This window comes from Stegastes partitus, unplaced genomic scaffold (assembly GCF_000690725.1).
Source record: "Stegastes partitus isolate 25-593 unplaced genomic scaffold, Stegastes_partitus-1.0.2 Scaffold1683, whole genome shotgun sequence".
Lineage (NCBI taxonomy): Eukaryota > Metazoa > Chordata > Actinopteri > Pomacentridae > Stegastes > Stegastes partitus.
Genome location: NW_007579414.1, coordinates 134,121 through 149,406, shown reverse-complemented (window position 1 = coordinate 149,406; position 15,286 = coordinate 134,121). Strand labels below are relative to the sequence as shown.

The 15,286-nt window shown below is 37.6% G+C and overlaps 1 protein-coding gene across 1 annotated transcript in view; it reads left to right on the top strand.

The window, feature by feature from the left end:
• The window catches only part of LOC103372019 (extracellular matrix protein FRAS1-like), a 157,257-nt gene that overhangs the window by 10,275 nt on the left and 131,696 nt on the right, over window positions 1–15,286 (top strand). Inside the window, exons 5-8 of the mRNA XM_008301532.1 lie at window positions 2,158–2,298; window positions 5,818–5,958; window positions 6,186–6,326; window positions 11,277–11,553. Coding sequence (XP_008299754.1) covers window positions 2,158–2,298; window positions 5,818–5,958; window positions 6,186–6,326; window positions 11,277–11,553 — 700 coding nt within the window. The remainder of the gene's footprint in view (window positions 1–2,157; window positions 2,299–5,817; window positions 5,959–6,185; window positions 6,327–11,276; window positions 11,554–15,286) is intronic.

The window sequence follows — 15,286 nt, the reverse complement described above, 5'->3', positions numbered from 1 at the left end:
TGTCTTGTTTTTTGTCTCTTTTTTGTCAATTTGTGTTGAATTGTCACATTTTTATCCTGAATTTTGTCATTTTATGTCTTTTATTCCTCTTCCGTCTCATTTTTGTCATGTTGTTGTCGTCGCTTTATGTCTTTCATTCATCTATGTTGTCTTGTTTTTGTCATTTTGTGTCTATTTTTTGTGCGTTTGTGTCTCATATAAAGAAACAAATCTCCTCTACATTTATCCTACGAATTAAGATCTTTAAAATATCACCGTCTTGTAGCTGCAGACAGTTTTCGGCAAATGAAAATCTGCATTACATGAGTGAAACTACAACTTTAAAGCGACTTCAGCTGGTTAAGTCGACAGGACTGGTTCAGGTAGAACTCAGGGCAGGCACAAAAAATCAAGATTGCGATCAGTTTTCAGCACAGACTTCTTTTTATCGCTGATTTACTTCAGTGCAGATTTCTCCAGGTATCCAGGAGCTCAAAGGAACCGTCCCGGAGGTTCTCTCGCGGGATTAGCAGCTAAGCTAACAGCTAGCGGCTACGTGAACAGTTAGATTTCCTGGGAGGCGGTTTCCAGATGCTGTTTATCCCTCGGCGAGCTGCAGCTGCTACCTGGTTAATCCGGCGAACCCTCCGTGAACCCGCCACGCTCCAAAACTGCTCTCTGAAAACCAAAAGGCCTTTGAGGAACCTCTGGGAGCTTTTTCATCTGGCAGCCACGGGGGGGAAACTTTCCCTGAGAGTCTCCTCAGACCCGTCAGCGCCTCCACCAACAACATGCATTCAGTTTATCAGTCATCTTCTTCTAAAGACGAACCCTGAGTTTACCTCTCGGCGCTCCTTGAGTCACTTCCTCAGTTCCATTCTCTCGCTGTCACCTCGAAAGATGTGTGATGAAATTATTTAGTTTGAATATTTACCACCGTCCAATATCAGCTTGTTATTCTGACCTTTTGTGCAGAAAAGAATAACGACAAAACACACAAAATGCAAAATATAGGATTTCAATACATATGAGTTGAAAGAAAAAACAGCAGTTGATGCAAATTACATTAAAAAAACGTCTAAAATCAGCTTTTTATTCTGACTTTTGTGCTGACTTTTCATCAAAACATTGGATTTAAACTTCTGAATCCAGTCATTATAGTTCTTTTTAATTAAAAAGACAGAAAACAACACAAACATCCCTTTTATAGGGTTTTTAAATATAGTTTTTTGACAGATATGGTTAAATGAATTGTTTTTTTTCTGGGGAATTATTTTAATGACCAAATGCTGCTTTTTTTTCTACTTTACGGCTCTGAAAGGCTTCATATGTAGCCAAAGTTCAACTTTATCCACTTTATCACTGCAAAAATTAAAGAAATCAAATGAAAAAAAAGAAAGAAATGCATCTATTCTATTTGATAAACGATCATTTTATTATATTTTCTTACTAAAATCCACCGTGGCTGCAGATTTTCATCTTAATGGGACTGCAAACTGAAGCTTTGGGTCAAATTAAAACCAAAAATTGTGATCTAATCTGATTTAGGATCCTTTTTTTAACATCCCATTTTCAAGATTTAATCCAATCAAATTACTTCTGAACAACTGTGATCTGGATTTAACCTTTTAAAAACAGAACATGATTCACGGCCGTCACAAATAGTCCAATTAATTGATTAACTTCAAAAACAAACATGCTAACTGTTAGCAGCTGCAGCTAAATTAGCTGTAAAGATAATGAATGAGTCACAGTGTGGTTTTATTCATATATCTTCATGTTTTCCACACAGCGGATCCTCTGATTTTCAGCTTTTCTACCCTTTGACTCGCTATAATTACACGTCTCGCCCTCTTAATCTAATCTAAGCAAGTAATCTCTTTTTTTGTGGAATCAGCCGAAGCTTTAACACGAGTCTTGGATCTCTGGCGCGAACACAAAGAGCTTTATTTGTCCTAATTGTGTTTAATTTTCACGCCGGCATGAATGGAAACACAACAGATGTGCAGGTGATAGCGGAGAGAGAGAAAAATCAATCCCCTGCTGGAATAAAAAAAAAAAAAGGTTATTAATCTCCTGTTCCATCCCCCTGTTCTGTTCTGTTCTGTTCTGCTCTCACCTTTTTTGCCTTTAAAATCCCCTCACCTCTAATCCCAACGCTCCTCCTCCTGTTCCCAGAGTGCGACTGGAGCTGCAACGCCTGCAAAGGTCCTCAGCGCACCGACTGCCTGCAGTGCATGGACGGATACGTGCTGCAGGATGGAGTATGCGGGCCCGGATGTTCCCCGGGCTCCTATCAGGACGGAGACAGATGCCTCGGTGAGTCCGGCAGCGAGCAGATAAACCCGCCGGCATCACCTCACCTCACATCACATACATACTGCTGCTGCTGCTGCTGCCGGAGTTTGTACATTTGCGGCCACTCGAAGCTGCGTTTCAGCAAAATCTGCGTCTTATTAAAGCAGTTAATCAACAACAGCTGACGCACGCCGTTCCACGAGAGACGCCTTCGCAATTTGAACTCTTTCCTTTAATGTGTTCGCGTCAAACGCTCCTCCCGAGGAACATGTTGTTATATTAAGAACAATAACTTTATATTTACGGAGTTTACAAAGTGCGTTGACGGACGAGACGACAGAGTGGAAGAAGAAGCCAGTCGGCCTAAAGCAGGGAGAAAAAGAACCGACAGTAACTGATACAAATGCAATAATAAATAGTAATAATAATGAATGCAGCAAACACACCATCACACAGAATAAAATAAGTGACATCACTCAATGCAGCTGTAAAACCAATAATCCTCCTCTATGCTTATTATTAGTTCTACTTACACACTCTACACAGACTTTTTAATCATCTTTTTTTATTGCAAATACCAGAAATTTTACAATTTTACAATATAAATACCAACAATTTTGCACTTTTTTTTTGCAAATATCATTAATTTTACATCTTTATTGTAAACACCAGCAATTTTGCACCTTTTAATTTTGTATCTTAATTGTAAATTCTGACAATTTTGCACCTTATTTCTTCAACCAGCACAATTTGTGCATTGACTGCATGTTCCTTTGTACATTGGTCTCCTTATTTTTCTTGAATGTAACATGCGTTGGCGAGGGGATGAATAAAGTATTAACCAATTAAATCACCAAAAGCAAGTCGAACTAAATGGGTTTTAAGAAGTGACTTAATTAAGGCTGCAAATTGGTTCATACTGGGTCGACATTTCAGATTTCTAGCCCTAAATGTGATGAATGAAATCTTAAAATCAATGCTAGAACAAACATTGAGGGAATCCAGGATTGGTAACCAGTAAGATCTGAACCACGTAGAGACAAGACAGTGGATTATGTTTGATAGCAGAAAGGAGTTATAGTCGTTCAGTCTTGAGAAACTTCATGACTTTTTCCAGATTCATTCCTTCACAGCTCTTGGTTAATCTGGGAATGACCACACAGTGATACATAGTCTTACATAAGGCTGCACCCAGAACCAGAGTTTGTCAGTCGAATCAGGTTCTGCTGTCAGACCTTTATTCTGTCCTGACTCAGAGCCGCCGACCTTTACCGTCTGGACGAACTCTGCGGTGATGAAGAGGAAGCAGAGACTCATAACGTTTCATGAACCGAGCCTTTATGTCTTCTCTTTTAGGTCAGCGAACACGGTACATAACATCTGAACAGCTGTTAGGCTGAAACTAGACACTTTATGGCTGACTACGATAATTTAATCAGCCCTGTCGGACTGTGCTCATTTCCCACAACACTGGAGCTACGACACGCACAGGTTACCTACAAACTACAAGTAAAGATCAGAGTCGTTTGATGTTTAGCATCCCAGTCCACCAGTTTCTGAGATGACACACATTTAAAGTGCATTAAACCTGCTCAAATCCATCTAATGTACATGCTTGACAACTGAATAGCTCTGAAAAAATGCATTTGTGCCTCTAAGTTATTCTTTAATGTTCTGGAGGTGTTCATGAACCTTGTAAAGCTCCAGTAGGTCACTGTTGGAAATGTAGTGTTAGATGGTTTGATGTACTGAGGCTCCACAAGCTCCAAAAGATGGAGACAACCTGTATTCTCTACATGATGTCAGAAAATGTATTGTAGATCAGCTGCAGTACCTGGTTGTTCCACCAGGTGGAGCCTCCCACTGTTTAATATTGTAAATGATCAGAGGAGGCGTCAGTCAGACTACAGGTAGTTTATGTTGACAAGCAGAGTGCATTATGGGAGTTTAGCTAGCGATGGTCACCCTGACAAAGACTTATGTACCACTTAATGAACTCAGGACAAACTAGGATCAAGTAGTAGTTCCAATATCACAGCGATATACATATCAGAGCGACTACACCACTAAAATCTCATCTAAAAACAGCAAGATTAGCTCCGGACATATTCACTGTGCTGAAGCTGTGTTATTAAATTAGAATGCAGCTGATTATTGATGGAAATTCGACTCTACCCTGAGCTCCTGCAAACTGTTTCTAAGGTAGGGATGTTCTGATATTTTGCCACATATCCAATCTGAGTCATTTTATATTCAATATCTGCCAACTCCTGATTCCATTTTTCTCCATAATACCCACTTCACGTATTGTAGAACAGCTGCAGCACCTGGTTGTTCCACCAGGTGGCGCTTCTTGCTGTTTAACACTCATGGAGGCGATCACTTGGACTACAGGCAGTTCATGTTGGCAAGCAGAGAGCATTGTGGGGGTTTAACTAGCAACGGGCACCATGACAAAGACTTTCGTTAAGCTTAATGACCTCCAACCAGAGCTCATGTATTTAAGACAGACTGGGATCAACTAAGACAGGTTTTTTTTAAAAAGAAATATATACCTGTGGCGTAATAAAACCATGTTTTTGGCCTAAATTATGTGTCCGTTGACTGAAATAGCAATATCATCACACTGGTGAGTTGGAAGCACAGTGGGGCTTTAGCTAACAATGGTCACCATGACAAAGACTTCCGTTACGCTTAATGACTTCCGACTAGAGCTAATATTTTTAACTCAGACAGTGTTTTTTATGTTCCAGTGGCATATCAAAGCCACTTATTGGCCTAAATCATGTTTTTTTTGACTAAAATAAAGCAATATCAATACAGTGCTCGATTAGCGTTAGCGATCAATCCATCCCTGAGTGATAACGCTGCAGATTACTGATTTAGAAAAGTGTTTAAAATGAGCATTTCTAGCATCCTGCCACAAATTCTGCTCTCCCTTTACAACACCTGTATCACACTGGACGTAAACAGATCATCGATCTTCAGTTCACGCTGATAGCGATTAGCTAAAGAATGTTTTGATTTGCCCCGATCAGACAAAGGTAAACCCTCGACTGATAACAGAAGTACAGCTCCAGCTCAGGTTTTACCTTCTGTCGTTGGTTACACATGAGTGCAGTGCTTCTTATTATTTGGGTAAACGAATGCTCAACTTGAATCAGGGATCTTCTAACCGATTCTTCGACGCATCGGTTTCCAAGCCACAGTTATTACAATAGTAGAACATTTAACACTTGGAATTCTCCTGAAAGAAAGTACTTTATGATTAAACTCTAAACATAGAGAGGTAGTAAAGTGCAGCTTGATTCCTATTAGCTTTTCATTAATAAACAATGTGTAGATTCTCAATTATCCTGATCATCTGAAGAGCTTTAGTAGAGGCAACTGGACGTCTTTGGTTCTTGTAGAAGTTTCACCAAGGATCCCTTGGACGGAGGTAAAACATCTTCAAGAACCAAACAGAGGAGTCCTGTTGCCTTCTACTGAAGCCCTTTGGTTTCCTCCTCATGTTTGACGCTCTGGTTGTGTTTCCACCAGCTTGTGACGACCACTGTACGGAGTGTGCAGGTCCTGGACGGTGTCGGGAGTGTCAGCCTCCGTACGCCACCCTGCAGGGACAGTGTGTGCTCGAATGTGGCCGAAACCACTTCCTGGACTCCAACGTCTGCAAACGTACGAGTTCACTGCTTTCTGTTGTTTTTTTTAGTGCATCCGAGACACATTTCAAAAAGATAGCATCTGCATGTGCAAAGCCAGGTGTGTTAGTTTGGCTTTAATCTTGTTTTATTATATAGAGAAAGATAAGGAAAGGTAGCAGGAAGAATGGAACCTGCAGCGGTTGGTTTGAGAAAACAAGTGTGCAGCCCAGCCAGGAGCTTCCCTTTAACGCTGTTTGTCTTCGTTAGCGTGCTCGTCCGACTGCGTGCTGTGCGACGGCGTCGGACGCTGCAGAGCTTGCCGTGATCAAACCTACCTCATGGAGGGATACTGCACCCCCGACTGTGGTCACGGGTACTACGCCGACCAGAAGACCAGGACCTGCAACGGTAACGTAACAAAGCCCGTCTACAAATCATATGTGTTGACCGTAATTACCCCGAAGAGGGTTGGTGGAGTTAAGAGACTCTGCAGTGGTTTGATCAGCGTTGACACAAACTGCCTGCTGTCGCTTCAGGAACCAACATTTACCATCTGCTGGGGTTCCTAAACATTGTCAGAGCTCCGATCTATGGGAACAAACTGGCAAAGTCGAAAAGAAAACGAGCACGAAATCATCATGAGACGTCTCCTTTAGAGGGTCGTTACAAATAAAGTCAAAGACAAAAGAACCCCAGACCTCCTCAGAATCAGCTGGTTTATGATCTACAGTTGCTTCAGTGTATTTAATGAAGACGTGCCAGTGAAGAGGGTTGAAATTTCTCGTTTTTTTCCATCCAAGTTCCAGCAAATAAAAGTCTCACATTTGATAAGAGGCTCATCTTGTAGCCACAATTCATTTTCTCTGGTTTTGAGTCATTTTGTACAGGTTTCCAGACATTTTCGGCGAGTTTTGAGGCATTTTAGAGAAGTTTCAGGTCATTTTGTGCTGTTTTTCAAGACATGCTGGACACGTTTTGGAGAGTTTTGGACAACCTTTTAGTCATTCTGAAGAGGTTTTTGTCATTTACGACACGTTTGGAGTCATTTGGAACAAGTTTCGAGGCATTCTGAAGAGGTTTTAAGACATTCTGTGCAAGTTTTTGTCATTTTGAATGAATCTTGAGGTATTGTGGTCAAATTTAAATGTCTTAGGACAGAGTTTGAGTCATTTTGGACAATTTTCTTTCGGCAGAACAGCAGATAGATACTCATGAAATTATCAGAGGTGAAAAACACATTTGAGTTCTCGTAAAAACTTGCCACCAAATCAGTTGATTAGAACAAGTTGTAGCAAATGAAAGGTCTTGTTTTGGATAAATGGTTGATGTTCTGGCCATGTTTTCTTTTCTCTGGTTTTGAGTCACTTTGGACAATATTTGTGTCATTTTGTAAAACTTTTTAAGACACTCTGGAGAAGTTTTGAATAGTTTTGGAAATTTCCAGATATTTTCGGCATCAGTCTGATGTGGTTTTTGACATTTTGGACCCATTTGGAGTAATTTCGGAAGAGTTTCGAGACATTTTGAAGGAGTTTCAAAACACTTTGGACTAGATTTCGAATTGTTGAGGACATGATTTGGATCATTGTTGACAAGTTAAATTCTGCTCTGGTTTTACAACTCAGCTGTATCATACTGGACACAAACAAAGCACTGGTCTTAGGTACATGCTGATACCGATTAGCGAAAGAATGACCCGTTCGGACAAAGGTAAACCCTTGACTGATAGCAAAAGTGCTGATTGGCTTGTTGAGTCAAAATGGTTGAAAATGACTTGAAAATGAATGTATTATGGGATGTCTCATAGTGGTAACAGTCAGACTGCAGCAGTTTAATGACATAGAGTCATAGAAACAATCACTGGTACCCTGGATGTGTTTCTGGTTTCTGATCATTCACCAGAGAAAACTTTAAGAAGTGCATTCTGGGTAAACCTTCCAGGCTCATATCAGCATGTGTGATGGTGGTTGGTCAGAACAAGTAACGAAAGGTCTAATTTTTACCATCGTTTGATGCCAGGATCATCTAGTAGACACGATTCACTCTGTGGGGAAATCATTTTAAGCCCTGAAACCCGATGTGTCTGCCTCCTGGAGCCTCCTGGAACCTCCTGGAGCCTCCTGGAGTCTCCTGAAGCCTCTTGCAGCCTCTTGGAGTCTCTTGCTCTTTTATTTAGCGTTTAAATTCCACCGACGGCTCTGTGGTGGGAGCAGTTTTATTATATGCAAATGAAATCAAGATGGCTCCATAAATAATGCAAATGACCACGAGACATCCCATAAAAACAAACCCACGTGGCTGGTTGCTAGGCGACAGACCGGCAGTGGATAAAATCTCTGAGACCGAGAAGGTTTCGCCTTCAAACGAAGAGTCGGTTTTGTGGTGATTCTTTTAACTTTTTTACATCCTACATGTTAAACACACGTTCAGAAGATACAGAGTTGCATAAACATTTATTTTCTTTTGTGTTTCCGGTTCCGTTCTGCCCAAAAAATAGTAATTTATGCTGTATTCAAGTCAAATATTTGCGAAAACCATTGAAAATTCTTATGATTATGTTATTTTTTTTTAGAGATAAATTATTAGAAAAGTGTATTTTTGGGGAACAACCCAGTAAACGGGTAAACCAACCAGGAAGTACTTCTAATTTTGCTCATTATTTATGAACTTCTGTTGTTTAATGAACTATTTTCCACAAATAAACAGCTAATTACAATGCAACATGTCAGGAGCTTTAATTCAGAAAAGAAGCTTAAACTGCTGCAAAACGTAGCTTTAGAGCATCGAAATATGTCAGATTATTTGTTTATTTTTCTTTTTAAGAAGAAGTAAAGCAGAAAAGTCAGTACATTATGATTAGACAGCTAGCATAGGTGCACATTTACTGCAGTTATTTCTCTTTTGAGCTGATGAATATCCAAATGTTTGGACTCAGAGGAGCTGCAAAGCTGTCGATTAGCTCCTTTACGTGCACTAAACTTTGCATATTTAGGTATAAATGTAAATAAGTCGACTTTAAACTCCTGCAGGTCCGAGCCGAAGACTAAAAGACGCGAGCTGAAGTTGGAGAACCTGTATTTCTGTCTGTTCCTGTTAGTAAAATGCTAATTGGTCCGTCTGAGGAGCTTTTGTCTGCAGAGCCGGGTCATTAAAGACGCCTCGTACTTTCATTCCTTCCCCCTTTTTATCTTCAAACGTGGACCTGCAGGCGGAGGCGCTCGAGGCCTTCGCGCCAGATGATTCGCCAAATGTGACGAAGCGTAATTCCAACAGAGAAATATATTATCACGCAGCCTTTGTGATAAATGCTCCCTTCTTGTGGAATAATGAACTTTTTTTTTGTTGCCTCCGGGCTTCAGCTAATCCACGACTTAATCAAGTAAAATAGCAAAGAAATTCCCCCTTTTTTCTGCCTGCCAACCCAAAAAAAGAAGAGAAAAAGTTTTGCTTTAATTTATAGACTCGCTCTCATTTGCGAGTATAATTACGCGGCGAAAAAGTTTGAGAGCCTGTTGGCATCATTAGAGGAGATATAATGAGATTACTGTGTGGCGTCGCAAAAGAGCTGATCTTTAAAAAGTTCCCCAACAAAGTCGCCTCCAATTAAAGCCAACTTCTAAAATGCCACGCCAGGGCCGAGACGTCTCACTTCGCCAGGCACACTTTTAGTTTATTTTATTTCATTTCACAACCTCCGGTGAACCAGACGCCCACTCACACTCCTGAAGCTTCATTTACACACATTTAAGGCCTTGAAAATATCATTAAAACACGTTAATCACAGTAATTAGAGGCTGTTTAACTTCTTATTTTGCTCAATTTGATCCCTTTTCTTCAGTAAATAGTTCATCAGTGGACTTCTAAAGTGTGTTTTGAGGACATGTTTGCTGCTCTACATGTGTTTCTCTTCTGTAATTTCCTACTTTTACATATTTTCACTTTGTTTTAAAGCCATAATGTTTGTCTTGATACTTAATGAGCTGTTTTTGCAGCAGCATCTTTTTAATGACTGTACACTGTAAAAAAACAAGACAACAAAACAGGGTGGAAAAATGGTGAAAATAACAACAAATATCTGTAAAGTTATGTTTTTTTAAACGAATTTAAATACAATAAAATTCTATAATTCATATAAGTCATATATTATTAAAGAGCAAATTATTATTTGTAAAACTAAAGATTATTAATGTGGACGTTATTTACTGTTGTCTCTCTTTTCTGTGGTCAACATGTAAATAAATGTATTTTTTTGGAGGTTTTACAATTTATAATCTGTAATTTAACAAAAAAAAAATCTGTAAAATACCTGTGATTTAAAAAACAACAAAACAACATGATTCAGTCCTTTCATTTTTACTACACATGTGAAATAATATTTTTTGCCAATTTAAATACAGAAATATTAACAATAATTTAACAGTCACACATACAGTTTTGGCCAGTTTTTGTTTTGCTTGTTTTTTACAATTAATATCTACATTATTGTGCATTTTCCGTAATTTTACCCAAAAAAAAGGCAAATCAGTAAAATCCCTGTTAAACAGTATATAATGTCACTTTCAAATAACGGCAAATAAATATAAAATAGTAGTAGTTTTCGCTGAATTAAGTAATAAATGGTTTAATTTTCAGGTTAAATGTTGTAAAATAATTAAAAATACTGATTTATTGATGTGGTTATATTTTTTTTTTAACGATACAGTTAACATGTATATGATTATTTTTTTCTGTGATTGTTATTGTCTGAAATTTAATAAAACAGGGAACATCTGTGAAATAACTAATTTTTTATTACTATTGTTAAGTCTTTTCATGTTTTTAATATGTGTAAAATATTTGTTTGCTAATTTCAATACAGAAAAAATAATTTAATAATAATTTAGCAATCAAACACTAAAAATAAAATAATAATAATAATAATAACAATAAAATAAAGATTGTATAGATACAGTACCTTTTTTATGTAAGTTACAGTTTTGACCATTTAAAAAATTTTTTTTTTACAGTTTTTATGTAAATGAATGTTTATTTTCTGTAATTTTACACAGTGTTATGAGTAATTTAACAAAATAAAGATAATCTGTAACATAACAGTTAAAAAATACAAAATGTTTTATTAAATAACGTCAAATGAATATAAAATAATAATAGTTTTTGCTGATTTAAGTGCAGAAAAATCTGTCAAATAACAATAGAAAATAATAATATTAAAAAAAATATATAATATATGTTTGTCATTTGAAAATCCATTAATAATTGTTCATATTTTACAGTGACCTGATTTTTCTCCACATAGGAAGAATGAAAGTGTTTTATTACGTTTTACTGTATTTTTTATTTACTTTATTTCTACCCCAGCTAACAGCCACCCTCCGGTCCTCCGGGTCAACGGCTCCTTGCTGGTTCCCCTGGACGGTTCCGCCCCGCTGCCCTCCACCCTGCTGCAGGTGACGGACCCGGACGGTCCCCCGGACCAGCTGGTCTTCAGCCTGGTTCAGGCTCCCGCTAGCGGACAGCTGGTTCTGCTGGGAGGAGAGGACGGAGGGGAAGCAGAGCTGGGCCGGGACGACACCTTCACCTGGGCACAGCTGGACCTGGGCCGGGTCCGGTTCAGGCACCGCAGGGACGAAGCCAGGTCAGTGGATCGGAGGTGGCTCGGTGGGAGAGTTTAGAGAAATCAGCCCAGAAATGCTCGACGACTATAAACTGAACTTGTAGTGTTACAGTAATAAAACCATTAACAGTGTAAATCTGTAAAATAATCGTTAAAATTGTTGTTGTTGTTGTTTTTTAATTTATTATTATTTACTATTTTTCAATCCCTAATATACATCAGTTTTCTTTCAATTAACGAAAAATGTTTCTAAAATATTAATATTTGTAATGGATTTAAATACATAAAAACAGCAGTTTTAAGGTTGAATCAGAGCGAGTTATTCCATGTAGAAATACAGATTTTTTCTTTTTTTATGTTATTTACATGTTTGGCCTGTGTTTTTACAGCCATCATGTAAATTAATAATTTTCTCTGTAATTTTACAAGTTATTATCTGTAGTTTAACAAAACAGGATAAATCTGTCAAATAACACTTAAAAATGTATTATTTACAATTTTTTAAAAAATCCCTAACATACATCTTTTTTTCTTTCAATTATTAAAAAATATCTGTAAAATAACACAATTTGTCGCTAATTTAAATCTATTGAAACAGTAAAACGTTACAGTCAAATGTAACAGAACATTTTTTTTCAAAAATTGTGAAAATACAGATTTCTAAAAATCATGTATAGTTTTGACTTTTTCCTCTTTTTTTCAGTTAACATGGAAATGTTGTTTATTTAGTATCTGTAATTTCTAAAAACAAGGAAAAATCTGTAAAGTAATCCTTAATATTGGTTGATTTAAATACAGTTGTAGGTAATAGAATTTTACTGTCAAACATAAAAGAACGTTTTCTTGAACTGATCATGTGCAGATCTGTCGGGATAATTAACCAGATTTAAGCTTAAAATATCTTAAAAATGACTTTAACACTCACGCCTCTCTTAAAAACTTCACCAAAAATAAAGCTTTTGCACCAGATCTTGTTTTAAAAAAAAATAGAAATTAAAAAAAAAAAAGAAGAAGAAAAAAAGACGACAAGAGAGCCTGAGTGGAAAATCCAACCTCCTGGATCAGTAAATAAATGCAGCATGGCTCAGAAACAGTGAGCAGAGGAGGAGGTTGGTGGAGATCCATCCAGCTGATGGTGGAACATGGAGCGAAAACACAGTCTGTGGAGGTTTAAATATGTGATTTATGGCACCGTTGACTTTATATTAGAGTGAAAAATGATCTGACAGTGAGTGACAACATGACAGAAACACATCAAAACCCCAGAAGCTGCTTGAGCTTCATGTTTACCGCTTCATCTCCCTGTTCTCCTTCCTCACATTTTCTTCTTGTCCTCTGTTTGATTTATGGACGAGTTCATTTCTATTAACCTGCATGCGGATCAGAGATGCGTCACGTCTGCATATCCTGCATGTTGACCTGGCTTTGATCACTGACGGCTGCTGTTGGTTCGTAGAGACGCTCTAAAGCTGCACATGAGGCCTTTTCCTGCGATAAGTCGACCTGCCTCGGCCTGAGACGGCGGCACGCCAGCGAATTAGCAAAATACGATCCGCTGCCCAGTTTAGAGCCATTAGATTAATGGAACGCTAAGCCCCACAAATAGGATTAAATCTGCGTCTTACAGCCATATTTTTCAAATTACGTGGAGTGGAGGATAACGGCTGCAAGGCTGCAAGTTTGGTTCTCTTCAGAGTCCAACAGAGGAGCTCATATTCCATCAGATAAATCCAATGAGACGCCCACTGGTGCACCAGAAGCAACAATGAAGGAGGAAAACGTTGTGCTTTTGAGTTGAACTGGACTCACAAAGGATCACATTAAGAGTCACGACACTAAATAGATTCAACGTTCACTATTGACACGTATTTAAACGAGGATCAGAAGTCGCTCCACTCGTGTCTCAAAGCTGCGTTTAAATAAATATTTAAAAGGGTCCTTTATTATGAAACCAAAAGATTTACAATCGACACGTAAAATGAGATTGAGAAGCTCTCTGATGTTCATCCAACATGTGACTCTGACATAAAAACGTCTTAATGGGACGTTTCTGTAAAATGATTAACTAACTAATTATGAACTCATTTGCACTTGATTATTGATGTGAACATTAGATTATTACATTATTGCTATTTTTCATTTTAACAGTCAACATGTAAATAAACATTTTTTATTTTAGAAGTTATATTTGTAATTTTACAAAACAAGGTAAATTCTGTTTTTAAAAAATCTGTTTTTTTAATCATGTTTCTTTTAAACAGTAGCAAGTATCTGTAATAATAATTATTATTTCCTTAATTAATTTGATTAACGATTAAATGATGTTTAAAATTAGTAAAGAAAAACTTTCTTTAATTTGTATTTAAATCAGCAAAAACTGTTGCAGTTAAATATAGTAAAAAAAAAATGCATTTGTAAAAATACAATTTTTTTTTACAGGTTTCACCAGTTTTTGTGCGTGTTTTTTTAAACAGTTATCATGTGAATCAACACAAGAACAAACTGTTAGTTTTGATGTTGACATTAGATACAGATTTTCGCCTATTTTCTTTTTTTATTTTTTTTAAATTTTGACAGTCAACATGTAAATTAATACAATATTAATTAATTATTAATATTACAATGTTTTCTTTTTCTTTCAAACAATGTCAAATTAATCATTGTAGTTCTAATATATAATTAATCATTTGTTTATTTATTATTATTAATAATGACATTTTATTTTTGCTGATTAGATGTATGTAATCTATGAAAACAGAAAAATGCCAAAAATATGTCAGATGATAATAAATTATTTTTTTACAGCGTGAAGTCACAGCTGCTAGAAGTTCTGCACAGAAGTTATTTTAAGTTTATTCTGCTTTGTCAGAGCATGTCAGGGGTCAAGAGGCTAAATGAATTTAACAATGACTATTTAAAAGTATTCATACACGGATCAAAAGTCTTCCCACTAGTGTCTCAAGGCTCCGTTCAAAAAAAAGAAAAAAATCTATATTTTATTATGAATCCAAAAGAAACACCAGCAGCTTTTACAGTCCCCACATAAAATGAGACTTAGAAGTTATATAGCAGGTTTTTTTTTCTGGGAAATATATCCCTTATGTTACTTTAATAAGAATACATCTTTAATGGGATTTCATGATCATTCGAGCCGTAACAAACGCAGTAAAGCCGCGACAGATCTCGCTTCTGTTGCCAGAAATCGTCTTGGAGAAGCGGTTTTATGAAAACGTTGTTGAGAGCAGCGCGTGGAGGAAGACGTGCACAGCTGCTGAAATATTGAAGAATTTAATATCAGTGTGACATCAAACAAAGCGACCGAGACAGTCAGGGTGGATAGTAAACCACATGTAAAGGTGTGAATGCTGTCCCTCCTCTGGCCTCGGGATGAAGGCGCTGAACGTTGCACTGGATGAATACAGCTGATATTAGTCACTTTCTGTCTCATTAGAAGCGACTGATAAAGTGTTGATTCCTGCACAGCTGCTGTTGGTGATCCCTGATCAGTTCAGCCGCTAATGATCTGCGTGGGCGACGGAGTGCTGCTGGGTGTGGGAGGGATCGATGCCAGTTAGAGTCCGTGAAGGCAACTTCTCCGTCTCATTTGTAGCTCATCAGAGTGAGTCACTGCTCATGTGTTTGTGTCAGGTTACGTATATTTGTTGTTGAAAAGCAGAACCTTGATTACAGCGACTATAAGAAAGTGTTTTCCCCTTTTATTGATTTCCAATATGGAATCGTGGTCAATTTATTT